This window comes from Mchenga conophoros, linkage group LG18, assembly GCF_057382185.1.
Source record: "Mchenga conophoros isolate Kocher_MC1m ecotype Shallow Benthic linkage group LG18, M_conophoros_male_GT1.1, whole genome shotgun sequence".
Classification (NCBI taxonomy): Eukaryota; Metazoa; Chordata; class Actinopteri; order Cichliformes; family Cichlidae; genus Mchenga; species Mchenga conophoros.
The window spans coordinates 39,679,641-39,706,062 of NC_140543.1; the positions used below are offsets into that span (position 1 = coordinate 39,679,641).

At 42.0% G+C, this 26,422-nt stretch overlaps 2 protein-coding genes across 5 annotated transcripts; both read right to left on the minus strand.

Moving 5' to 3' along the window:
• Positions 1-2,112: 2,112 nt before the first annotated feature.
• Positions 2,113-16,492, minus strand: LOC146554602 (glutamate decarboxylase 1-like). Of its 2 annotated transcripts, XM_085253591.1 has the most exons (17): positions 16,175-16,492; positions 15,063-15,181; positions 13,059-13,115; positions 11,453-11,590; positions 10,326-10,568; positions 9,213-9,303; positions 5,387-5,499; positions 5,126-5,241; positions 4,694-4,773; positions 4,549-4,603; positions 4,324-4,440; positions 4,178-4,242; positions 4,008-4,086; positions 3,178-3,327; positions 2,910-3,017; positions 2,662-2,751; positions 2,113-2,534 (listed from the first exon to the last, which is right to left on the minus strand). In XM_085253591.1, the coding sequence occupies exons 2-17, from the start codon at positions 15,136-15,138 to the stop codon at positions 2,361-2,363; spliced, it is 1,752 nt and encodes a 583-aa protein (XP_085109717.1). In that variant the 5' UTR covers positions 15,139-15,181; positions 16,175-16,492; the 3' UTR covers positions 2,113-2,360. The 2 variants fall into 2 exon arrangements, with proteins under 2 accessions (XP_085109717.1, XP_085109718.1); XM_085253592.1 differs by lacking the exon at positions 13,059-13,115.
• Positions 16,493-17,219: 727 nt separating this feature from the next.
• Positions 17,220-20,325, minus strand: LOC146554603 (uncharacterized). Of its 3 annotated transcripts, none has more exons than XM_085254501.1 (8): positions 20,151-20,325; positions 19,222-19,298; positions 19,015-19,118; positions 18,838-18,895; positions 18,674-18,745; positions 18,467-18,592; positions 17,435-17,512; positions 17,220-17,358 (listed from the first exon to the last, which is right to left on the minus strand). In XM_085254501.1, the coding sequence occupies exons 2-8, from the start codon at positions 19,265-19,267 to the stop codon at positions 17,237-17,239; spliced, it is 606 nt and encodes a 201-aa protein (XP_085110627.1). In that variant the 5' UTR covers positions 19,268-19,298; positions 20,151-20,325; the 3' UTR covers positions 17,220-17,236. The 3 variants fall into 3 exon arrangements, with proteins under 3 accessions (XP_085110627.1, XP_085110626.1, XP_085110628.1); XM_085254500.1 differs by having other exon boundaries at positions 19,015-19,145; positions 20,151-20,321; XM_085254502.1 differs by lacking the exon at positions 17,435-17,512 and having other exon boundaries at positions 19,015-19,145; positions 20,151-20,318.
• Between the last annotated feature and the right edge of the window lie 6,097 nt (positions 20,326-26,422).

Consider the following 26,422-nt stretch of genomic DNA (forward strand, 5'->3'; position numbering starts at 1 on the left):
TTTTACGTGCTCTATTCAGAGGTTATGAAACACCGGAAGCATTGCATTTGTTTCTTCATGAAATGGGGCCTTAAATAGACTGAATCAGACTAAATCGTAGCTTAATAAAAGGCATAGAAAGTAGAAAGGTGGAAGGATTTTCTTTTAAAGCAAAATGAGTATAAGAGAGGAGGGAAAAGTGATGCAAAGAGCAAGAAAAGAATAAAGATGAGAAGGAGCTGGAGAGAAGGGTTTCACAGCCAATCCGACACACAGCTGGAGGCCAAACAAAGCTTCTGGAGGATGATTAGGCAGAGAGGCAATAATATATACTCTCTCTCTCTGTGTGTGTGTGTGTGTGTGTGTGTGTGTGTGTGTGTGTGTGTGTGTGTGTGTGTGTGTGTGTGTGTGTGTAGCTGCTGATAAAGGCAGTTTGTTGGGAGAATGGGATACTTTGGAGTAGGGACACAAATGAAATGTCATTTTTCAGGGTGTTCTTTATTTTACTTTTTCAATAAGCCACACAGTTTCATGTTCTCTTTATATTGACTTTATTAAATATCTTGTTAAAGATGTTATGATTCTGTTAAAGTGCCTACTGAAAATTTGCCAGGGAAACATTCCCTTAGAGAGCTTCACATACAAGAGTTACTTGTCACATTACACACACACAGATTACTTTAAATATGATTTATGCAATTGTGCCATTGACATATGGTCCCTAATATATACTCTGTTAACATAACTCTTATACTAAAACGCATCCATTTACAATGGAGGAAAGTAAGGTGAACATGTGCAAAGACACTAACAGGTACCTTTGTACAAGATATTCCATTGAGCTCCCATCACACTGAGAATACAAGTAATATGTGTAACAATTAATATACTATATTATAGTAATGCATTAGGATTCAGACAGACGCAATTCTTCGTTCTTCCCAGTCTCAACGAGAGAGTACATTCTCACATCCTTGTGCTTCTCACTAAAATAAAAGACCGGCGCTGCGGCCAGAGGATTATAGAGCTTTCATTCTTAATCTCATCAGAAGGCCAGTCAATCATCTCAAAACATTCGGTCAAAAAGACTGACAATCACAAAAAGAAACACACGTATAGAGATTGCATCGCAGTAAAAGGTCAACAGGTAACGTTTTACAAACACCTAGTCTATAAGAAGTTATACATGAAGGACGATGGATTGCTGCGTTCCCGATTCTCTCTTTGGCTGACGATATCACTTTAAATAAACTTTACTCGGTTCACTGTGTTACAGCGTAACACGCATAAAGATACATGTACAATAAAATACCTGAATCTGCAATCACCTGCGGAAATGCAATAAATATTTTGTCTCATTCCCATATCATCAAATATGAATATATTAACATTGGTTTAAACACAAATGGGCATGATGTGACTGCAGGGAACGGACAACGAGCCAGAGTTTTACAACTTAAAGGTTGTCACAGACCTACGATAGCTTTAAATGGGGATCTTCTACGAGGGAAACTATTGCAGACTGTAGCTCTGTCGGATGGTCCGAAGTCGTGTAACAGCTTGACACTTAACACAACCTGTAACTATGCTGAGCACGTTAGCTTATTTTTAACACAGTGCGAGCCTAAAATACGCCGCTGCGGGGCTTTGGACACCGGGTTCAGGGGAAACAGGTCAGAGTGCTGAGATCAAACATATGTACAGCTGAAAGCACCACCATATTGTGCAGCACATGTATGATACAGCAGAATAACTTGATGATACTTGTAATACTTCGATCTGTTCTTTCCCTCCTTATTTTTCATTAATTTACCACACTCACTCACACATTTGCTGTGGCACACACACAAGACATTAAAAGACAAACATTAAAAGACTGCACACACACACACTCTCTTTCACACACTTGTGCCATTACAAGGCTCAATTGCACACAAAGACATTAGAGCACATTTGCTTTTAAAGGAAACTTCTATAGAAAAAAATAAATATATATATATATATATATATATATATATATATATATATATATATATATATATATATATATATATATATATATATATATATATATATATATATATTTATATTTATATTTATTTATTTATTTATTTATTTATTTATTTATTTTTTCTATAGAAGTACCTATGTGGGCCAGAGCTAGTAAGAAACTCCAGAGGCTCTCTCATTGCTCGTTTCTTTCCAGCGGTGAAAACATTTAGAGTGCTGCAGGCAAAGGCAGACCGGAAAGAAAGAACCTAAAACGTGTCCTATTATTTCTCGGACTGCAGCACTGTGAATGTTTCACTCTGGCGTTCGCTTTTGCAGTAAAATCGATCACAGACTCCGGGAAGGCCCTGGAGCAGCGATGGCTGTGAGGTCTACAGGTCGTGGGCGAGCCTCTCGATCTCATCGATGAGGAAGTCGATGTCAGACTGGGTGACCGAAGGATTGGAGACGACCATTCTGAAGAAGTTTACTTTATTGCCCTGAGGCTGGTAGCCCACCATGGTGGTCCCTGACTCCATCATCATGGCCTTGATCTTTGGCGCCACCTGTTGGAGTGAAAAAGATGACAAAACAGAGCCTTGTATTCCTGAAAGCAATCTAATAATGTGAACATCTTTTATTGGCTGTTTGAAGCTGATCGTGGTGGAACTTATAGTGTGATTATAGTTGTACCCTGTGGAGTTTTTCTCGCCTCTCATCTCCATCTGGCATGCCTCTCAGGCTGGGTGGAATGTACCAGAAGCAAACATTGGTGTGCTGCGGCTGCAGGCAGAAATGAACACGTCAGATACAGATCACGGTGGGTTTTTATTTATTTATTTGCATTTACATACAACAAAATTCTGTTAAACAGCAGTGAATTAACCCTGGTGATTAAAACTGGACATTGGTAAAGGACAAATAAAAAGAGGGAAGCTCACCACTCCGTCAAACACCATCTCATATCCCTCCCTGTTCTTGATCTTGTTGTATAGGTACTGAGACAGATCCAAACACTTGTCAATGTGCTGCTCAAACCCAGTGGTGCCCTGCAGGGGAAAAGAGAAGCCAATAATTACAGTTAAGAACACTCAGTATAGCACTAAATAGCATTGCACTAACAAAGCCATGAAGGTTCTTATTGGCTTGGAGATGCTTTTCTGTCTTTTTTAGCCAGCATGTATGCACCCGTCTGTCCACCCGGCTCACCTTGGCTTTCCACATGAGCCAGAATTTAAAGATGTCCACATGCCGGCCACACTGGATGGCCTTGTCCCCTGTGTCATATGTAACGTCGTATTGTTTGTCTGGTTGGAAGAGGTAGCCAGCGCACATGGAGTTGCAGCCTGCTAGGATTCCCTACAGACAAAGTGCACAAACTGTTAACATTTCCTTTCACAGGTCTCCTGCCCAGGCTGTCATCATTTAGACATGTCAGACTACATGTACCAAGAAAAGCTGATGAGTATGAATGTGCAATATGGATATTCATAGAACTGTATTTTTCATAGGTTATAATGAAGAAAAAAAACCCAAAGTGTAATGGAAATGTTTAAGCTTTTGCTACATGTCTGTGTCAAACTAACCTTACTGAATGAAAGCCTCCATATTGTCTTATTCTGTCTCTGTGTTATCTTTCAGATATACAGCATGTTAATGTACAAGTTATCTTTTATTACACAGTGTTCTAACCGCAGATGGATAACTTGTCTTCATAAATGATTCGATTCTTTTAACTCAAAGAAAAGCATGAAACATGTTTGCTGGTGTGCTGCCTGTACTACTACCCCTTTACAAACATAAACAGAAGTAATTAAGAACATCAATAGCTGTAAAGCTCAATAGCTTTACATATGTATATATATGTGGACCTTATAATGCCAAGTGGCGACCTGCTCCAACGTTTGGATTAAAAAAGTCCCTAAAACTTGTCATCATAAATTTTTAAGGTGAAGTAATAGAAACAAGATACTGTGTGTGTGTGTGTGTGTGTGTGTGTGTGTGTGTGTGTGTGTGTGTGTGTGTGTGTGTTCCTGTACCTTTTCTCTGACCAGGATTGCTGAACACTGCAGAGGCACACCCATCATCTTGTGTGGGTTCCATGTGACAGAGTTGGCCCTGCAAAACATGTTGTCAGTGCTATCGTTAGCACGCTGAGGTTTCTTTTAAATAACAACACACAGGAGCTTATCAGTTCCCATGTGCTCACCTCTCAATTCCATTAAGCTTATGGCGATGCTTCCTAGACATCAGCAGTCCACCACCCCACGCACCCTAACGAGATAAAACAGTACTGTTAAAGGAGTGGATGACGCACTGAAGCTCCTGCTATCATCACTACTGCAAACTACTCACATCAACATGGAGCCACAAGTTATACTTCTCACAAATGTCAGCAATCTCATTGATGGGGTCAAATGCTCCATACACAGTTGAACCAGCTGTTGCATTCACAAACAATGGCACATAACCCTGCAGATGTAGTACCCAGGATAGATGAAAAGAAATGTGGTTAGAGATAAAAGTACATGGAGATGCAATTATATTAAAAAAATAAAAGGGGAAAAAAAAACCCCTGACCTTCTGTTTAGCGTCGAGGATTTTGGCTTCCAAATCCGCAGGAATGACTCTCCCTCTGAAAACGAGCAGAGCAGCATGGAATCGCTGTGGATCTACATGTTGCACATACAGTATTCATCAGATGATTTCTGCAACGATTACAAACCTCTCATCCGTGCTGAGCAGGATCACGTTGTCAGTGCCGAAGCCCAGCGCAGCTCCAGCCTTCTTTATGGAGTAGTGGCTCTGTGGGGACACATAGCAGACCAAGCTATCCATGAAATACCTTTGAATTCAAAAAGGGGGGATATTTTGAGAGCTCATTGTTGCTTGACATTTTTCCTGCTCTCTGTCAAGTTGTCAAATTCAAAATACAAAAAAACTAAAATAATGAATTAATTGAAACAGCCAGTGCCCTGATTTAAACAGACCTACTGCTTATTCCCTGACTTTGATTAATCTACAGTCAATGAAGTAGCTTATCTGCATTGTTAGATTACCTGAGATGTACAGTGTGTGTGTGTGTGTGTGTGTGTGTGTGTGTGTGTGTGTGTGTGTGTGTGTGTGTGTGTGTGTGTGTGTGTGTGTGGTCACTTACATGCTCAGATGTGAAAAGGACAAGGCGGGGAGCAGCAGACATGCCCTTGGTCTTCACCTCTGGGAAATACTTGTACCGTGCGATCATCACACTGTACATGTTGGAGATAGCACCCCCTGTTAAGCACACCGCACACACATCAGTACCCTGGACAGCAGCACACAGTCTGTGCAGTGTACATCCACGTGGAATATTTGGACCAAAAGTCATACAGTAATATGAATATTGGCTATACATGGGTAGTGTGATTTACAGACCGACCTGGGGAAAAGAGGCCGTCACCCTCTCCGTTTGGCCAGCCAATCATCTCTCTCATTTTCTTCAGAGTCAGCTGTTCCATCAACACAAACACCGGGGCGATCTCATAGGTGAACCTGACAATCATAACACCGAGTAATGAATGCAGCACATCATTCAGAGACACTGAGCATTCTTATGCACTCGTAAGGCAGAGAGTCCACAGACTCCCCCAAAACACACACAGTGATATTCATTGTGTGTCCATATTATTCATTAGTCCTTCTATAATTCCATCTGCAGAGCACAAAAGTGGAGCTTGTGCTGACTGGGCTAATTAAAAAGTGGCCGATATGAGTCAACCAGCAAACATTCATATTCAAATGCCTCCTAAAATCACTCAGTGGTTTAATTAAAGCACACAAAGCTCTGATGGATATCTGTCAATGGTGCCGATCTCAGCGGCGACTCTGAATGGGGCTGATGTGATGGCTGAGAGAACTCGCGCGTGTGTGTGTGTGTGTGTGTGTGTGACAGAAGGACAGGGAGAGGGAGTGCTTTAAAGAGATAACAGCCTCTGTTGGCCCCAGAATATAGAAAAAATGAGGGAGAGCCTATGCCTATGAATTTCATTATTTCATTAAAAAGATGAAAGAGAAAAGATTCAAAAACAACAAAAAAAGAAGTAATCTTCACACTCTTGAAATGAGCCAACGCTTTTAAAGCTTGATATGTGCCTGACCTCTCTGTCAGTTAATAAAAGATAAAACGACTGTTATCTCCACGAACAGCCACCAACAAAACTCCTGGAGAAGCTAAAGTGGGTCAAATGTGTCACAGAAAGGAGGCCTGAGCTTTTGCTCTCTTTGCTAAGTGACATTTCACTGCTTCCCACACTGATCCCCGTTTACCCCGCTTCTAATGAGGCCAGTTACACAACGCTCCTCCACCTCCATCGCTGTAGCTTCACCCATCACCCAAATTAGAAGCAGCGTTATCTCCACGTTTCTTCGATTCCTCCCTGTCTTTTTCCCCTCCCCTCAAATAGCTATCTGCACAAGGGCTGAGGTTGTTTTTTGTAGTTTGGTAGAAAGGGGGAGGTATAAAGTCTGCGAGCAGAGTGAGATTTAGGGAAACAATGCAATGAAGAGAAGTGTGACAGAGGACAACAAAGGAAGATGAGGGGATGATGCAGGGTGCGCACAGAAAAGCATGCAGCAAAGCAACATCATGAAGCACGCACAACGCAGAGGCTGAGTGACAGAGAACAAAAACAAAGAGACAAAGAGAAATTGAAAATAAAATATGAAAGATGAAGAAAAATAACCAAGGAGGCATTTTTCTTGTGTAAATATTTCTGCTGATGATTTTTAGCTTTTGTAAATGCGCTGGACTACTCTATGACTTCTGGGCTGTGACTATGATTTGCTACACCCAAAGATAACACTTCACTTTTCAGTCCCTCACTGGCCTCATCTCACCAATTTAGTGTCCTTTGATATAGTGGAATTATGGTTTATATAAAGCAGACTTAATAACCTGGATGTCTCATATTCCTTTCTTCTCAAAACTCATCCCAGCCACAGGACAAAAAAAAGGTACAAAAAACCCCAGTCAACCTTTTTAAAATTCTCCTTCTCTCTGAGTCATTTCACGCTGTAATGGCAATAATGGTGATCATTATCACAATCAGAGCCAATCATTGGTCTTTTCAGGGTGAAAATTACCCCTCAGTCACCTGCCTGTCCCCAGGGACAGCCCCTAAATGCCCTTATTATCATCATCAAGGGCACTCAATGTGTGCGTGTAAGTGTGTTTATGGATGTGTTTGTGTGTGTGTGTTTGCGCGTGTGTCTGTATGTGACTAACCCTCTGACCCCCCATCACCACCACACACATTCCTCTCAGCCCCTCAAAGGACCACTGAGTCCGTCTGTACCCACGGGGACAATAGAGCCGGAATGAGCACTCCGTGGGGAGCTGCGGCAGCCAGTTTCCACAATGTAACAGGGTTTTCTGTGCAGCCGGAGGACATTGTGTTTCAGTGTGGGGCCCAGCTGGCCTATCTGCTAACACCAGCTCACAATGAGCCTGTAGTCAATGGACTGGAAACCCTAGCTGCTGTATCTGGGACAGCCAGAGCTGGTGTGTGTGCATGTGTGCGTGTGTCATTATGAAAGCGTGCACAAGCGTGTGTGGGAAGTCAATGGCCCCGTCTCTTGGGGCATTCTTCCAACCAGGAAATGAGATGGGAAAGTTTTTCTAAGAAGGTAGTTTCTATGCTAATGTTTTAATAGAAATTGGACAAATTAGGTGTCACAGTTTTCTTCTAGCCTTTGCTTTACTGTCCTCAGAAGCAAGTTTGGACAATATTCTTTTAGGTCTAAAGTGCATTGTCTTGTAATTAATGTTTATTCTGGGTGACCTTTTGTGCTGCACTCGTCCTGTTATTTTCTGCAGTTATGTGCCAACCCTTTCACCAAGTCAGACTTATGCAGGTGTGATTTTTGCACTTCACTGGAAGTTCAGTTCAGTTTTCTCCTATCTATGAATGCGGCAAGTCTGAACTGAGACTGAAGTCACGATACAAACATCTGTATTATCATATCATAGTTTCATTGTGATTGCCATATGAAGCTGTTAATGACTAGTTAAAGGAACCCAGTCTGTAAGAAGCTGTAATGTTTAAAGGTTGTTTGGGTAATGGGTGAACTGTAAATATATACAGAAACCATGCAGTTTATATTTTCTTCATGATCTAATAATGACTACATGATCGAGCCTTAGCTTAAAACAATCCTCATTCTTTCGTTATTATCTCCTCTAAAGAAATAAAAAAAACCCCTACATAAATAAAGCACTCCTACCAAACCTCAGCTGTTTTTGACAGACCTTAACTGATTTGTGTCTCTCACTAATAAAACAGCTGCAGAATAAGTTGATTAGCTGATTGCCTCTTATTGTATTCTGTAACATTTCCCATTTCCAGCCTCCATTGTGGCATTTTGCAGCTTTTCTTTGTGTTATGTAACAATAGAATTTATTAGCTTTGACTACTGACTGCTGGACAGACTAAACAGGTTATTTGATAATGACTGCTTTTGTTGTGGATAACTGGGGGTGTTTTTTCCACACACTTCTGATATTTCATACGTAAAAAGTTGAATCATTTCACTACGAATATTTTTGGAAGGTGAAATTATTAATATTTTAAACGTTGCTATTGATACACATCAAAATCTAAGAAAATCACATGAAAGTGACATTGCTATAAATATTAGGCTGATTATTGCTCAGTAAAAAATGTGGATGAACTGACTGTGGTCGTCTGTATGAACCTCTGTGAGTGTGCTTGTGTTTTGCTATAATTTGTCACCTCACTCCAGTAATCGTGTCACAGAGTTGTGGCTTTTCGTTCACAGCATGTCTGCGTCAGGATCTGTGTGCTGAGAGCGTGTGCAACTGATGTGGGGTTCAGGCCTTCTCCACTCAAGCTGGGTGAACATGTAACTGTGACCTGAGATCAATATGCAATCTAACCACCCCCTGGGGCTTGGTGGTGTGTGATATACACACAGTATAGCACTGTGCCAGACTACCATCTGTCAATACAGGGGGAGAAAACACAAACACTTTATATAATCGGCCTCCTTTGACCAGTGGTGGAGTGAGCCCAGGGGTACATCATAAGCACTTCCGCAATGCTAATATATGATGATGACTAGAGGCTATTTCCACTGGCCTACAAACAGGAAATATCAGTTGTCCCCCTGTGAATTGTATAGGTGTTTCCCTTCTATACATAAACTGTGTCAGGCACTCGGTACAGAGAGCGTACTGTGTGACTTACATGTTGGTGTTGGCGGTGGAGGTGAGCCACTCTCCAGCCAGACCAATAATGTCTAGGCCAGAAGATAACTGGTTAAAGAAGCGTGGGTGACCTAAAGGGAGAAAAAAATAATACAAAATAAATATTAAAAAGTTCAATAATGGGTTTAAATTCAGTCATCATTCAGGTTTCATTTTGTATTTCCATGGCCAACCATAATAGCAAAGGGATCTGACAAAGCGCTGCTCAGTGGGCCATAACAGCTGTATGACAAGCATTTAGACTCTCACACACACACACACATATACACACAGTGACTGTGTGTAGACCTGGAGCCTGTATGCAGTCATGGATACATGTACACTGTGGTTATGGAGGTGCCTGCCTCACATAATAAACAGAGTAATAAAAAGAATTAACAATAAAAATGAAATAACAGCTGTGACAAAAGAAATGAAAGGTGTGTGGTTTCAGCACCGCCGACAGCTCCTCCAGCCCACAAACTAAAAAAACAGCCACAAAATGTTTTGAGAAGAAAGAGAGGGAGAGAAAAAAGTGCTACTGAGTTGTAGACACAGTCAGTGACTGCCTGATATATAAAACCCGGGGGACAGTTTGAGCGTTGTCGTTTTTAACAGCTTGAATCAGCCCGTGTTAGGATCCCCTCAGGTGACACATGCTTTAATAAGTCGGGGGGTGGAAAAAAGGGAGGATGTGAAGTGAATTACCAGGGGTACAATACATATGGCAGTCATCTAAATAGGCTGTGTACTCTGCGAGAAATGGCCCATTCTCTAATAGTTTGTGTCACATTCAAAATCCACACACTGAACATGTGTGGATATTAACAGAGATGTAATGTCCTGCTTTATTACTATAATGTGTGTGGCAGTAATAAGGTGCAGGACTACATCTCTCACTGCTGTTTGCTTTCAATGCAAAAAATTAAAAGTTAATTGCATCTTCGCCCACATCACGCATACCAATCTCCTCTGCCATCAAAAATAACACACACCTCCATGTGAGTTACCCAAGCACATATACAAAAAAAAAAACAAAAAAACAAAACAAATCTTTCCCTGTTGAGGTAGGTTAATGTTTCCTCCACGATGAAGGTCGTCCCAAAGCCCTTACCTGTGCGGACGCCATATTTGAGCGTGTCTCTGCAGTCCACCAGGATCTGCTCCAGGGACTCGGGCTGGTCTGACAGCTCCAGGTTGAAGCCCTCGATCCCCTCCAGGAGCTGGTGAGGGTGGTGGAAATCCAAAACCTTTGTAGACCGGTCGAAAGTCTTCTTGACATAGTTGGTAAGGATGTCAACCACCTCCAGCAAAAACTGCATGGTGGGCTCTTCTCCATTTTTAGCCGGCAGTAGGTCTAAAAGAGGCGTGGGAAAAGTAGGGGAAATGAAGCCATTTGTGATTCTGGGAGCTAATATCTGAGCACGTCAATCGATTAGCTTATCTTTTGTAAAGCTAATGCACTTTGTTTTTGAGTGAAATTCTAAAATTCTCTCCATTTTCCCCACAGTTTCTCGGGCTACATTTCTGTGCTAGATCGAATAAAGACGGCTCCATAATTGGTCTTAGGTTTTGGCTAGCAGGCTTTAAGTTGTGAAATAGCCATCAAAACACACAAAAGACATTTCTCAGCAGACATTTTAACAGGAAAGAGTAGGCAAACACTTATGTTTAAGATGACATCAAAATAAATTCTGTTCTTTGAAAGGAAAGTATTTTATATTTAATCTAAGAAAAAAATAGTGCTTTGTAATCTATTTATTCCGTCGCGTTGTCTTAATTTACTTTAAAAAAAACTGATACGGACATGAAAATAGCACAAAATCACGCTTGCGCTAAATTAAGGTGTTAAAATCAGCTTTCCCCCCTCACTTTGTAAGTCACATTTCTGCCACCGGAATATCCAAGTATTTTAGTTCTGCAAGGCTTTTATAAAGCCTCGAGTTTAGCCTCCGAAAGCACGGTTTACATCACAATACATACATGAATAACCCAACCACAGTTTGGCCTCTCGTTCGTTCTGTTGATATTGGCCTAATAATTAATTTTCCTGTAAAGCTCACTGTCATTATCAAGCAAAAAGAGGACAAACGCAGAGATAGCAGACAGACAAGTGAAGACGCTCTTCTCTGTTGTATGTCAAGAAAGCCATGTTTAAAACGCCCGAGTTATAATAATAACAATAATAATGTTGGTGTTTTTTAAGGAAGATCTGGGATAGCGGAAGTGTGGTTTCCTCACCTCTCGCGAACAGGTTGGAGAAGTCGGTCTCGGTACGGCGGAAGCGCGCGTCCCTGTCGCTGTTATCGCACGAGAGCAAGTTCTTCTGGCCCGCGAGCCTCCCCTTCTCCTCCAGGCTGTTGTTCTTCTGCAGGAACCCTAAGGTGTTGCACGGCGAAGAGAAGGAGTTATCACCAAACATCTCCATCCCACTCATAAAAAAATAAAAAACAAAAAGAAAAACGGCGAAATTAAAATATAACAGAAAATAAATTTTAAAAAAAAGCAAGAAAGAAAATTGAGATTTTTGTGAAATTTTTTAATCAGCCCATAAACAGCCGGAATACTTCAATCTGAAAAGCTTCTCTGTTGGAGGCCAAATTTATAAGCTAAGTAGGAAAAGGAAGCACCCGTGGGTGCCCGCCTTATCCCGTGACATCACAGCCTCACCCCGTCAGGAAGCGCCCAGCCAGCTTGCCCCTCCCCTATGGGCGCAGACTGATTGCCTCGGTGCTCAGGACAGGCTGCCACACACAGCCAATAAATATACACCCTCCGAAGAGGGGTTAATGAAGGATGCAAAGTGCCCTGAAGCAGCGTGTCTCTACAGGGCCACCGTCAGATTTTATAAGCTTTTCGCATATATGTGCAGAATAATGCGTGGGCCTAATTGCGCGTCAAAAACACGGGGAAGCCACACGTTCTTTGTCGCTTAAATTAAAAATATATTTTCAGTGAAAATGTTCATTGCTCATTAATAAAGCGTATGAATAATTAGTGGCCACTGCGCGGGGTTAAAACGTCATTTAACTAATGAAAATCCGATGATCACTTACTAAAAAACCAAAAACAAACAAAACAATGTCAGACTTTCTCAGACTTGTGCTGCAGCAAAGCGGTCAATAATGCGCCTTTTGAATGGGTAGAGCTTTACGTGACACTGAATTCAACTTGCGTGACTGCAAATAAATAAACATCCACACTTTCCATCGTGTGAGCCTCTGAAAGAAGCAGATTCCTTTAAGTGATGGAGAAAATAAACGTCACATCCACCCCCTCCACTGTAACAAAAAAGAAAATAGAAAAAAAAGGGGGGCTATTAGAGACACTGACAGTAAGCCTGAGAAAAGTGACTCAAGAAATAACCGGATGTGATAGGAAAAGCAAATCGTTACGAGTTATTTTAAGGCACGTTCTGCTTTCTGTTTCCAGGCTTGCCCCGGAGATTTTTCTATTGGTGCTGAAATGGGAAAGACAGGGGAGGGTGCAAGGAGGGGCGGGGGGCCTGATCCGGGGCTCTCCTCAGCAGACCTACAGGCTAATGTCCAGTGACCTTTGGAAGATGGAAACGCACACTGACAGTGTGGAGGACGGCCCCGCTCTATCAACCTGTAATGTGGCCTATATTTCTGAGGGCCTCGAAATGAGTAAGATCATAATAAATCGTAAAAGAAAATGTGAACCGGTCAGAAGGAAAAAAAAAGGAAGGAAAGCAGTCATAACGGAATTCAATATCGAGAGCCATGGTATGTCAAAAAATCTTTTAAAAAATGTATTTCTTTATTTCATTTTCTTAAATAACATCTTCAAGATTAAACCATTTTTTTCGTGGCGAAACAAAACTTACCGCAAATCTTCATCCCCAGTTTCCTTGTGCATCCGTGCATCCACGCGTATTCGTTGGCTAAAACAAAATGAACGTTTGAGTTTCTGAGCGTGGAGACCGCGAGCAAATGTGGTGAGGCGGGTGATGGAGCACAGCGTGCACATGGAACAAAAAATAAATAAATGGAAGCGTGAAGGAGCGACTCTTGGCCAGGTGTGCGACTGTGGGGTGTTTGGGTATATTCATATTTTCTGTAAAGAATTGCACGGACTGTTTTGCTTTGTTGAACTCGGATTTAGCCTCCTTACACCCCCTCTGATCACAAGAGGGAGGGGGGGAGGGGGGGGGGGGGATGAGTCTGCTAACACTTCCGATTTGAGTTCAATCAATAGGGACCGACAGTGACCCGCACGGCAAATCCACGCCGGCTCACACACCCAGCCAAAGGGCGGACTGGAATTAACACCCGTGAAATGAGCTCACGGAGGAGGGCAGAAATTAATTGAGTGGATCGCAGTATGTGAGTGGAGCGAGCTGGTAATGTCTCTGGTCTGGAAGTATACAGTAGGCGCTTGAAGCACAAACTTGGAGCGTAGTGCGTCGACGTACACACACACACACACACACACACACACACACACACACACACACACACACACACACACACGCCCATGCATATACACTTAGTGCCACACACATGCACATACAAACCGGAGCGTGGACACGCGTGAGCTGAGATGGAGAAGAAAGCCTCAGGGAACAAGATGCAGAGCGCTCGGCGCAAAAAGTGAGAAGCGACGAGGCGAATGTACCTGATGTAGAACTTGCGAAAACAAAAAAACAAGCATTTAAATTTACTGAAGCAATCTCATTCCGACAAAAAACAGCCCTAGGTGCGGAGGCCGAGGCATAAAAACACACATACACGGACACACACACACAGACGCGCGCGCACGCAAAGCCGCCAGGCGTGAGATGGAGCGTGGCAGAGAGATAATGGCAACATCCAGCAGCAGCAGTACGCGAGCAAACAGACAAAACAAACATCCTAGTTTAAAAGGACATTTTCTTGGTTTAAATTTCCATGAAAGAAAAAGTCTGAAGATTTTTTTATATGTTTATTGGCACTCAAGGGCCACAAATAAAAGATTTCGAAATTTTGTATCCGGTAACGAGGAAGGGAAAATAAAGCATGTATTTGCACACCGGACAAAAGGAGCTGCAGGCTATCCCTGTAACGTTTTTCTGAAAAAACAAAAACTGCAATTATTTCCCTGCTTTGGACTGCAGATGGCTGCTCAAGTGTGCTCTAATGGAGTCAATTTTGTGTATGCGACAAAGGCTCGACGTGATTAATTAACCCACAGGTTAATGCACAGGTTTAGATTTTTCTTTTTCTTTTTTAAAAAGGAAGCGAATAAAAAGCATGCCTAAACTATGAGAATTATTACAGACAATTCTTATATCAAATTTTTTTGCTTTATCAAGACGAAAGGTGCACAGGATCAAATCTTCAAATCTTCATGTTTTTAATTTTGGGTTGAAACTCATATGGTTGAAACTCATATTTTGAATAGAACACGTTCAGGAAAAACGCTCCGAGATCGTTAGAAATGCCAGCGCTTTAATGGCGCATTATTTCTGCCAGGTCCGCCGCTCGGCGCGCACCGCTGGTCCGCCAGACAGCGACAGGCAGCTGTGATGGCTCTGTTTTTAACCGGAATGATTAACGACGGAGCCCACACAGCAAATGGCCCGGGCTGCACTCTCCTTTATCAGACAGGGAAGGAGGGGAGAGAGACAGAGAGGGAGAGAGAGAAGCAGACAGAGGCGCGTGGAGGGTGAACCTGGGTTTAAACCGCTGTGCTGGCGATAGATCGCGCTGCAGAAGTGTCTTTGAGCAAGGCACCGAGTGGCTTTCACCACAGCCCGAGCGCTCTGAAGACTGAAAACCATAAACACAATTTAGCCTCGGGGAGCCGAAGCCAAAGTGTTGTTAACAGGGAGAGGAGTGTGGGGACCTACTTGTGGTCGGAGGTCTTAAATTAGCTGAGTTGGGGTCTTGTTCCCCGCCGGCGGCTCTCGGCTCAGACGTAGCCATCAGTCCTGTGTTACTTTGGTTTCCGGGTGCGGGAATTATTCAGCTGCAAACAAAACGACTCAGTGTTAGGAGAGACTGCGTGTCGGATTTCCGATAACTGCGTGCAGTTTAAACGGCAGGCCGAGATTTTAATCAGAAAACGCTTTTGCTCCGTGAGTCACCAGGAGCGTTCATTCTCCCTTAAACGGCTGAAGCCGCGCAATTTGGAGTGAGTTGCGCACAACGCGCAACCAAGACGCACATCGCAACACTTTGGGGGATAAAATGGCTGCATGGGTATAGGTTTTATTTAGAGACACTCTTCGGATTGTGTTGCTTTCAGTCAGCTGTTAACTAACCCAGCGCTGCTGCATGACACAGGTTTACAGATTTGTTTTTTGTTTTTAAGTTGGGAACTAGCAAAAGAAACATGGCTCGTTCTTGCAGTAAGTTCTTGTGGATCGTTAAAACCAAATCATCGTTTAATTTAAAAAGAAAAAAAATGTTTTGTTATATAACAGATGACATTTTAAACGACCAAAACCAAAATATTAAAGAAAGAACAGGTAAGGCCCGCGTTTCCCATCGTATAAAATCACCGAGATGATCAGAAAATCAGAATAAAACGAATGCATTAAAATGATACTTCACAGGCAGCAAATATTGATAAAATGAGGTGACAGTGTCCACATAAATAACCGTTCCCCGTTCATGTGTTGACTCAGTAATCGACATTTCAATTAAGATATGCTTTGAACACCACCCTTACTACAATGTCATCACGAGACAGAGAGGCAGCGAGAGAGGGAGAGAGAGAGAGAGAGGCTGAACAACTAATAAATTCGTTTTGTCTCCCGTCTGGGAATGATTTATGTGAGAATTCTATTATTATTATTATTATTGTTTAATTTATGCTCTGATATTTTGTCCTCCAAAGCTGATCGCACGATATCAGCGGCTGAAAAGTGGAGTGGTTTAAGCATCTTCCCCCCCAACCTCTGTCTCTGAAGAAACAGACACGAAGGGTGCAGCTGGAGAAGAAAAGAAGGGATCTTACCGGCTCACGGGGCGCACAGGTTGTCGAGTCCAGACAAAGTACAACTTAAATGTTACAACTGCCACCCGAAGGCGCGACAAGAAACAGTCCAGTGGTGGCGATGGCGGAATATCAACAGAGCGCACTGATAAAATCCCATCCGGCGGCGCGCAAGTGACCCTTTCTCACTCAAGAATATTTTTATTCGTTATTTATATCTGAGGATCCGGCTGCCCATTGGTCTCTTCACGCAGGCATGAGTCACAGCCTTGCCTCCCACCCTGACGGCTAATGAAGCTTCCCTGAGTGCTACTGACAGCTGCAATCCACTTTAAGGAACCAAACAAGCAAAAGGAAAAATACCGATGACGTTTACGCGCCCCTGTGTGGCGTATATGTGTGTGTGGGCGAGCTCTTGTGTCTCCAGGTGTGGGTGGGTGTCACAGGGATGAGGGTGGAGACTTGAATGTAAATTTGGTTACATAGAAATTGACCTTGGAATGAAACTGCACAGCTGGGCTTTTAAATACCAACAGATACATATTCAGGACATCCGGTCCATCTCCTCATATCTGTTGATTGATTTGGTTTTGGGGACCTGTGGAAGCTGTTAGGTCATTTATTCCAGAATGGACACACGTATTATAAAGCGAGCAGGACAAGCCATCCAGGAGCCATCCATCCATGCAAGCACTGTCTGTAATATTCACCTTCATGAGATGAAAACATTGCCTACATCATAATTTCTGACCTACTCACTGCTTTAACCTCGCCACGGACAATAACGCCGAGACTTCAAAGCATGGCGGGCGCTGGCTTAGTGTCCTTTCTGTCATCCTCACGCCTGCCTCTGGATCCAGTGCACAGACAGGGACCAGCCATTATGTTCATTCAGCCGCTGCAATTTATTCAGCCTTTATCAGGAGCCAATCATATCTTTCTACACTCACAAGTGACATGTGGAGATGCATAAAGATAAACTCAGACTGATGGCATTCAACAAGGAGGCTTAGCTGCTGGGATTTACATCTGCACTAAAACAGGGCACATAAAAGGTCTTCACTGCTTATGAGTTTACATAGGCTAACATTTTATTTGTGCTAATTTAATTGCCGCCATAACAAAAGACTGGAGAGTGGACCAGATGGACTCCAGAATCAGTTCTTTTGTTTGGGTCACGTTACAGCTCTCATCCACAGTGAAAACTGAAAAACAAAACAAGTAAGAAATCATGACTTTGGTCTCTCTTGTTTCATGCACAAATTTGTGAAATTTACATACTCCTTATACCACATCTTTTCCCTGTCATGCAGCATCGCTTATCATCTTCACAGAGAGAGAGCTGATGTTTAAAGAATCCTGAAATCAAAGCCATGGGAGGATTCAGCAAACATGGTGGCAGACGTGCAAACTTCCAGGGGAAAGTGTTTTTTTGTTGAATTTCATGCAATCTGAATGATGATACATAAACATGTTTTTGTATGTCCCGGTGACAGTTTAGATAATGTTTTAACATAACTGCTAGAGTCAGCATCAAAGGGTTGGCCAAGTTGGCTGCAGAGTGTCCAGATTGCTGCTAGGAGACCAATAGTTGGAGACTGCTGATGACACTTTAAGTGATGATCAAACATAACCGCTTAGAAGATTTTTGACTTTTAAATATCTGTTATTATAACAAGAATGAGGAACACGAATGCAGCATTTACATATCATCAGATCTATAGGCCGAAACTCCTCAGCTGCTTCTTTGTGTTGAGCAGTTAGCTGCTAACTGTATGTGCTGTGTGTTCCTAGTGTTCAGTTTTAGCATGTCTGGTCATAAAACTGCAGGGTTGTATTTTCCAATGCATTTTTAGCATCAGTTCAAACAGGTTAAGGTATTTTACATTTAATCACATAATGATTCTCAAAATGGATATGACTCTGATCGAGTGGATTCATTTACAGTCTCTTCTGCAGGTCAACGTGCAAATGTTTATCGGATTTATCAGGAAGCGTGTGTGTGGTTTGTCCGTATATTTTCACGGCTGATCTATCAGCGATTTATCAGTTCACATTTTCAGGAAATGAGGGCATCCGCTCAGTCCACATGAGCTCCTTTAATTCCAGGTGAAAATATGAGAGAATATGTAACTGTCACTGTGTCTACACTGAAAAGACTGCAACTGTGGGCAGCAGCAGTGTGCCTTAAAATAAACACAATATATGCTGTACGACCTGCTAGACAGGTCGTACAGCTTTAATAAGGGTAAATATGAGCAGGAGGGCATGGCTTGTGTTTGTAAACATGGTTTTCCTTTTCATAATCATCACCATGATCATCATCATCTGAGGCTGATGAAGAGGAGCAAGATGAGCTATGAGAGGGGTCCTCATCACTTCCAGAATCAATGTCATCATCATCACTTTCTTCCTCGTTGCTTTTCTCTGCGTGTTGCTCTGATGGAAAAATCAAACAACACCTTCGATGTTTAGTCTGTAACATGCAGCCTAAAGTGTTTGTACAAAGACAACTGTCACCTTCCAGCAGCTTCTTCTGGATCAATGGGAGGAACTCTGAGGCCTCAGGATTGTCTGGCTCGTAGATGAGAACTGGAGCGAGGAGAGAAGAGGCAGCATTGACTAACTTGATGGTTCGCTGACTTATTCATTGACCGACAGATAGATGTATAGCAGATACGTACTCATGTGACAGAGTTTAACAGCCAGCTGGAAGTATTTGTCCTTCAGAGCTCTGAGGAACTGAAAGATAACATTTTCACTTTAAAGTTAAGCAAAAACATTTCAGACATGCAAAGAAAAAAGCACTCTGTGGACAGAGCATGAAGTGTGGACAAGCTGGACCAGTTGCATTGCTATACCTTCATTAAAAGCTCCACTGGAGCCTTAAGGTCTTCACACTTCACATTCACGTTCTCAGTCTGTTCTTTGTCCTCTTTAGCTTTATACACGAGGAGAGGTTCGGCTGGTGCGTGAGCATTTGTTGGTCCCCCTGACAATCATCACCATAATCACTTTTTAATGTTATTTCTTTTGCCTTCGTGCTTTGCATTTAATCCTGTACCCACCTGTTCCTTTCGAGCCTGAGGACTTTAACATCTCAGTGCCTTTCATTTCCAGCTGCTCCACAGGTGCTCAGCCAATCCTAAAATCACAGGTGATCTGTGTCAGAAATGTATCAGAGGCGTATCTCATTGGTCTGATCACTGGCTGGAAGAATTTCGATACTGTGTGGCTCTAGAGGTGGGCCACACACAAACTCAAAGAGCAGCTCAACATTATAAAACAATATGAATGCAGAGAACAAGTCTAAATAAAAACCAAATGCTGTCTAGAATAAAGGGCAACATTTACATATAGATGCTCAGGGGGTCTGTGTTGGTACTTGTTCACGTACTGTAGGACAGACTTTGAAAGCAACAGCTTTCAAAGTCTGTCATCTTCACCGGGTGTAAATTCCCTTCACCACGTCCCATAGTTGCAGTCTAATTACTTATTTCATGTGTACTCTGAGAGCAGAAACACCTCTTATCCTGTTCAACTTTACATAAATGAATAATAATGTTTGTTTTTTGTTGCCCAAAACAGGACATATATAGCAGCCTTTGAGAGTCTTGCTGCTTATGGTCTTCTTATAATAACTACCAGATGAGCGTTTTAATGTGATTACTCAGGAACTACCGTTTTTGTCATCTCACAAAATCAAAAAATGAAATACTGATGACAAGCAGAGGAACACGTGAAGCTAACGTTGTCATTAAAATCTTTTCACCATCCGGTTTGCAAGTTGCTTTAGCAGAAAGCAACATCCAGGTGAAGACACAACAAAAATACTAATTATAATTATTATACATCTTCTTAATAGGATGTGTAGGGCAGTGAAAAGACAAACTTGAAAAATGTGTGACCCACTTAGAGCAACGAGTGTCCTGCCCAACAACTGCATAGCATGAGCAGCCTGTGAACAACAGGGCTGCAATTCACAGAAACAGCAAACCTGTAGCTAGTAGAAGCAGACCGTCACGGACACCTGCTGTTGCACAAGATGTTTATCTGCTTTAAGTCTGAGGTCCTGTTCTGTGAATTTCTGACTGTTTCTTGCAGTGGAAGTTGACGGTTGTTACTTTAGCTGTCGGAGAAGGAGGTAAACAGCCGTTACTAAGCAACGGCGTAACGCCCACTCGCTGTGGCCTTCATTGTTGCCGGAAATTTGGACATTATATCAGAGACATGCCAAGCAGTTAATGATGATTTGAAATCTATGGAATGAATGAATGAATGGCACTCCAGCAAAGATCTATTAAAAATTCTCTAACATTTAGATGCGTGTTATTTATTCTATTTTGTATAGTTCTTTATTCTAATGTATATAGTATTTCATTCCTAATCTTATCTTATCTTATCTTATCTTATCTTATCTTATCTTATCTTATCTTATCTTATCTTATCTTATCTTATCTTATGGAAGCAATGGTCCTGGGAATTTTTTTGTTTTTTAAAGCAGAAACGAGTGCCCATCACGGTGGTTAGCACTGCTGCCGCACAGCAAGAAGGTCCTGAGTTCAATTCTATCATCAAGCCGGGGTCTTTCTGTGTGGAGTTTGCATGTTCTCCCCGTGTTTGCGTGGGTTTTCTCCGGGTACTCCGGCTTCCTCCCACCGTCCAAAGACATGCAGCTTGTGGGGTTAGGTTAATTGGATAATCCAAATTACCACTAGGTGTGAATGTGAGTGTGAATGGTTGTCTGTCCCTGTGTGTTAGCCCTGCGACAGACTGGCGACCTGTCCAGGGTGTACCCTGCCTCTCGCCCTAATACAGCTGGGATAGGCTCCAGTGCCCCCCGCGACCCTGAAAAGGAAAAGCGGAAGCGAATGGATGGATGGATGAGTGCCCATAGGTGTTTCATGGTGACTGCTGTCTTGCGAGACTGCTTTGGGGGGAGATGCAGTATATGAAAATATATAAGTTGAACAATAATAATAATAGTGTCTCTTTTTTCTCAGTGAATATAATTTTTAAATATGGGTTTGTAACACTAACAAATCATTTCATGTAAATATTCTTAGCTCACAGACTGCACACACAAATAGTTACATTCCCGGGTGCCTCATTTTTTAGTTGTTACACGTTGTTGTTACCCTTCTGTCTTTTCCCTTACATTAATAAAAAGATTTACGCAGTAAATGAAGTTCTACAAATTCAACAGGATAAAAAAATGAAACACTTGATACTCCGAACAGGTGATTACACACCCTTATGTGTCGACCCCAGTACTCAGCTCACGTCCACAGTGGACAATCTGGTGCATCCCATTATTTTTAAGGGAGCCCAGAGTATGAAGACCAAGCCAACTTATGACTATTATAATAGTTGTTTTGCATATCAGAGAATTTGCTTAATTTCAGTGTATGGAGTCATTAATTCAGTTTAATGTTTTATACTGGTTCATCCAATGCTTGCATGCTATATTCCTATAAAAGATTTTCTGCTATTATACCCTCAACTTTACAATTTTGCAAACGTGTAAAATAAAGCAGAGACTAAGAATGCATTTGCATGTTTACAGTTTCTGAGCTCATATATTCAAGGGTTTGAAGGGTTCTCTCACAGCCCTTGAGAGACTGCCTCAGTCCACCCTCCATGTCAGCCATATTTCATTCAATAAGTAGCTGTTACCGCCACATTAACTGCGCACACATCGAAAGAGCTGCCCTCTGTCATGAATGTGTGTGTCGGTGAGTGTGGGAGAAAATGTGAAGATGCAACAAGGTATTGTGTGTGTGCGTGTTTAATAGATTGAGGTCTCCTCTGCTCTTGGCTCCATTGTTTCACGGTTGTCTTAAAATCTCAGCGAGATATGGACTGTCACACTGACAGGCTCCAGACTCAGACATCCCAGAGAGCCTAAATTAGCACATGATTGGCAGGACTGTTCATTTTCTCCTAGAGTCTGAAGTGCTGTTTAGAGAAAGGTGAGGTTAGCTTGGAGTGTTAAATGTGTATTTTGTTCTTCATCTCCTACACACACTCACTTGGTCTCATACACACACATAAAACCACATATCAATTAGGCAGGGTCATGAAGTTTCTTACACTGAGCACTCCCTTGGGACCGTCTTGTGCACGCTGACATGCCATTGAAGCGTGTGTGCATATTTGCTTTCAGTGTAGACTTTGTGGGCTTTTATTAACCCTCTCAGGCGCAAATTAAGTTTGTGTTGCTAATGCACAAAAGAATACCTGCAGTGGTACTTCTGAGTAAAAAAAACCTCATAAAATATGTATGTGGGGTAATCAGGTTGTTAGCTTTTAACTGTTGCAAATCTGCAACGCCTGCCTTGAGAGGGTTAGAGTGGAGAGTAGGAATCCAGGAATCTTGCAGGCAGGATTCCGTGTTAGGACCAGTTCTTATGGTATTATAGTATACTTCCCTTAGGCAGTATCATTAGAAAGCACAGTATACATTTTCACTGCTATGCAGAAGATACTTTATCTATCCATGCAGCCAGATAACACACACTTAGTTAAATGCAGGAATGTCTTAAAGACACAAAGACCTGGATGACCTCTAATTTTCTGCTTTACAATTCAAATCTTGGAGACATCGTCTGTAACCCGAGACTTCTGAATGGCATGACAGTGGAGCCTTTTCAACCAGGATATGACTTTAAAGAAACATGTAGGATTCTTTCTTGCATTTGCCCAATATCTCTAAAATGACAAACATCCAGTGTCAGAGTGATGCTGAAAAACGAGTTTATACAGGGAGTGCAGAATTATTAGGCAAGTTGTATTTTTGAGGAATATTATTTTATTATTGAACAACAACCATGTTCTCAGTGAACCCAAAAAACACATTAATATCAAAGCTGAATGTTTTTTGGAAGTAGTTTTTAGTTTGTTTTTAGTTTTAGCTATTTTAGGGGGATATCTGTGTGTGCAGGTGACTATTACTGTGCATAATTATTAGGCAACTTAACAAAAAACAAATATATACCCATTTCAATTATTTATTTTTACCAGTGAAACCAATATAACATCTCCACATTCACAAATATACATTTCTGACATTCAAAAACAAAACAAAAACAAATCAGCTCTCTGCCCTTTACCAATCCAGCCACGGGCCCATCCATCTGGCCCATCAAGACTCACTCTCATTTCATCAGTCCATAAAACCTTAGAAAAATCAGTCTTGAGATATTTCTTGGCCCAGTCTTGACGTTTCAGCTTGTGTGTCTTGTTCAGTGGTGGTCGTCTTTCAGCCTTTCTTACCTTGGCCATGTCTCTGAGTATTGCACACCTTGTGCTTTTGGGCACTCCAGTGATGTTGCAGCTCTGAAATATGGCCAAACTGGTGGCAAGTGGCATCTTGGCAGCTGCACACTTGACTTTTCTCAGTTCATGGGCAGTTATTTTGCGCCTTGGTTTTTCCACACGCTTCTTGCGACCCTGTTGACTATTTTGAATGAAACGCTTGATTGTTCGATGATCACGCTTCAGAAGCTTTGCAATTTTGAGACTGCTGCATCCCTCTGCAAGATATCTCACTATTTTTGACTTTTCTGAGCCTGTCAAGTCCTTCTTTTGACCCATTTTGCCAAAGGAAAGGAAGTTGCCTAATAATTATGCACACCTGATATAGGGTGTTGATGTCATTAGACCACACCCCTTCTCATTACAGAGATGCACATCACCTAATATGCTTAATTGGTAGTAGGCTTTCGAGCCTATACAGCTTGGAGTAAGACAACATGCATGAAGAGGATGATGTGGACAAAATACTCATTTGCCTAATAATTCTGCACTCCCTGTACATGTATTATCTCTTGGCTGGGCTATTAAATATGATTACATAATTAGATAATTATTTTCTAATTATATTGAAACTCTCTGAAAAGACTTCGGTTGATCCAAAATGCTGCAGTGAGAGCACTGACAAGGACCATGAAGAGAAAGCATTTTTCTGCCATGTTGGCTTTTCTTCATTACATAGATTCAAGGGTTTGAAGGGTTAAATCCAAAATCAAATTTAAACTCCTTCGCCTCACATACAAGGTCCTGAATAATCAGGCCCCATCTTATCTTAAATATCTCACAGTATGTAATCACCCACATGAAACACTTCGCTCTCAGACGAAGGCCTACTGGGATGTTTACAAGTAGAATGGGAGGCAAAGCCTTCAGATTTCTGGCTCCTCTTTGTGGAACCAGCTCCCAGTTTGGAGTCGGGATGCAGACACCCTCTCTACTTTTAAGGATTAGGCTCAAAGCTTTTTTTCCTTGATAACTCTTATAGTTATAGTGGATCAGGTGAATCCTCCTTTAGTTATGCTGTAATAGACTCAGACTGCTGGGAGCTTCCCATGATGCACCAAGTGTTTTTTCTTCACTCACCTCTTTTTCACTCACTTATGTTCATAAACCAATCTTCAATTAATCATTTGTAATTTTGACTTTATACTCTGACTCTCTCCCACATGTGTTTTTTGCCCTGTCTCCCTCCCCCTCACCCCCAACCGGTTGTAGCCAATGGCTACATGAGTCTGGTTCTTCTGCACATGTCCTCCCCCTAAAAGGTGTTTACCTTCCCACTGTTGCAAAATCCTTACTCAAAGGGGTTGTACAGTTGTTGGGATTTTTAACAATTGCACAACCTGTAGGGTTTGTACCTTACAATATAAAAGTTGACTTGGCACTATACTGAATTGAATTGAATTGCACTGAACTGAATTCAACAGTGGAAGAAACAAACCTCTGTAGAGCCTACAACGTAACTTTTGTTAAGTCGTCGACATCATTGCTGGCTTTTTTGTGCTGGTGCATGATGTGTTAATTACCGTGTTGTCGAGTCCCAATGTTTTACATGTGATGACAGGACTTTTTCCCCTCCTGGGTTCCCACACTTGTTGTTTTCAATTTAGTACCATAAATCCTGAGTTATGGGTAAGTCCAAAATCGCCCGTAGACATAAAGCTCACAGGAGCGTGTTCAAAGACTACAGGCCCCAAGAACTCCCGTTTACTTAGCAGTGTTACTTTAAATGTGTGTCTGTACAGTTTTGGGCTCTATGCATTCCCCCTTCCCCACACCTCAGCTCTGAGTGGGGAATTTTTTTTTTTATAACTCATCCATATTGAAAATTTGTTTTGTGGCCATGGTGATTGAGAGACATAATAGGAGTCTGCTAAGCCTCATTCACTTTAGTAGTCATTAAACTGGACCTCTTCACAGTGTTTGTAGGAGTTTGTTGTGTTTTCCAACTCTGCTGGAGTTGTTTTAATGGATTGTGTGACCAATATTACAAATTGCTGTGGGCTACAGCCCATCCAAGAGACTTGTGCTTCCGTTTTGGTGAGTGACATTCTGTTTATTTATCACTCGGTTACTTTGCACTAATTGCCTTAAATGCGGGCCTGTGCATTGTACTTTTACTGTTTATGAACATGGCTTGCTAACAAAGCTAGCTAGCTGATCAATTAGCGCGTCACCCTTTTATCCATACAAGCTAACTTCTGGCTTCAAAAAAAAAAAGAACATGGTGGCTACCAAAATGCTAATGCTGAGCCAGTGGCTGAGGGTTTACACAGTCTCTGGTAAAAACAAAATCTACACATATTGTCGACCCGAACAGTACAGAAATGCTTACTGCACCCCTCGACAAGGGTCAAGGCTTTGAGATTTTCCTGTAATTTGTCATTAGCAGATAGACGCATACTCAATTTGGGCTGAAATGTGTGCAAAATGCTATATATTTTAAGCCTGATGATTTTCCCATTTAATATGGGACAGCCTCTGTTATTCCAATGTAAATTAAAGATCCAATAGAATCCAAAGACTTCACATACATTGAGCTCAGAAGAAACATTTGGAGTATTTTGGAGTTGGAGTTTCTCTGTGTCAAATGACAAAGGCTGAACTCCAGCTACTAATGCTCGTTTGAACGTGCACCGCTTCAACCCTTCTTGCCCAATAACAGATGGAGACAGAAACTAAATGCACACCCCAAAACACACCAGCACCACAAACCCATCAGGCACACCTGCCATGGAAGCTTGATGGGAAAACATATTCCACACAGACGACATGATAACAGAATCATTTCACACTTCAGTGATCACCTGCACATTCTCATTGCGCGCATGAGTATGAGTGTGTGTGTGAAAGAGAGCGCAGGCGAGGGTTTTCAGTAGGGTCCAGCCTGGTTGTATTCGGTGCATGCGCCTTGACAGACTCCCTGCTCCTCCCAAATTTCCATATGATGAGGTT

Excerpts from the sequence above, each read along its gene's own strand:
- LOC146554603 (XM_085254500.1), bottom strand. The coding sequence starts at position 19,267 with ATGAAAGGCACTGAGATGTTAAAGTCCTCAGGCTCGAAAGGAACAG. Across the intron at positions 19,146-19,221 it reads CTCAGGCTCGAAAGGAACAG|GGGGACCAACAAATGCTCAC; the intron begins GTGGGTACAGGA and ends GATGATTGTCAG. Across the intron at positions 17,359-17,434 it reads GAAAAGATGTGGTATAAGGA|TTTTCACTGTGGATGAGAGC; the intron begins GTATGTAAATTT and ends TTTGTTTTTCAG.
- LOC146554602 (XM_085253591.1), bottom strand. The coding sequence starts at position 15,138 with ATGGCTACGTCTGAGCCGAGAGCCGCCGGCGGGGAACAAGACCCCAAC. Across the intron at positions 4,243-4,323 it reads ACTTGTGGCTCCATGTTGAT|GGTGCGTGGGGTGGTGGACT; the intron begins GTGAGTAGTTTG and ends TTATCTCGTTAG. Across the intron at positions 2,752-2,909 it reads AGATGGTGTTTGACGGAGTG|CCGCAGCACACCAATGTTTG; the intron begins GTGAGCTTCCCT and ends TTCTGCCTGCAG.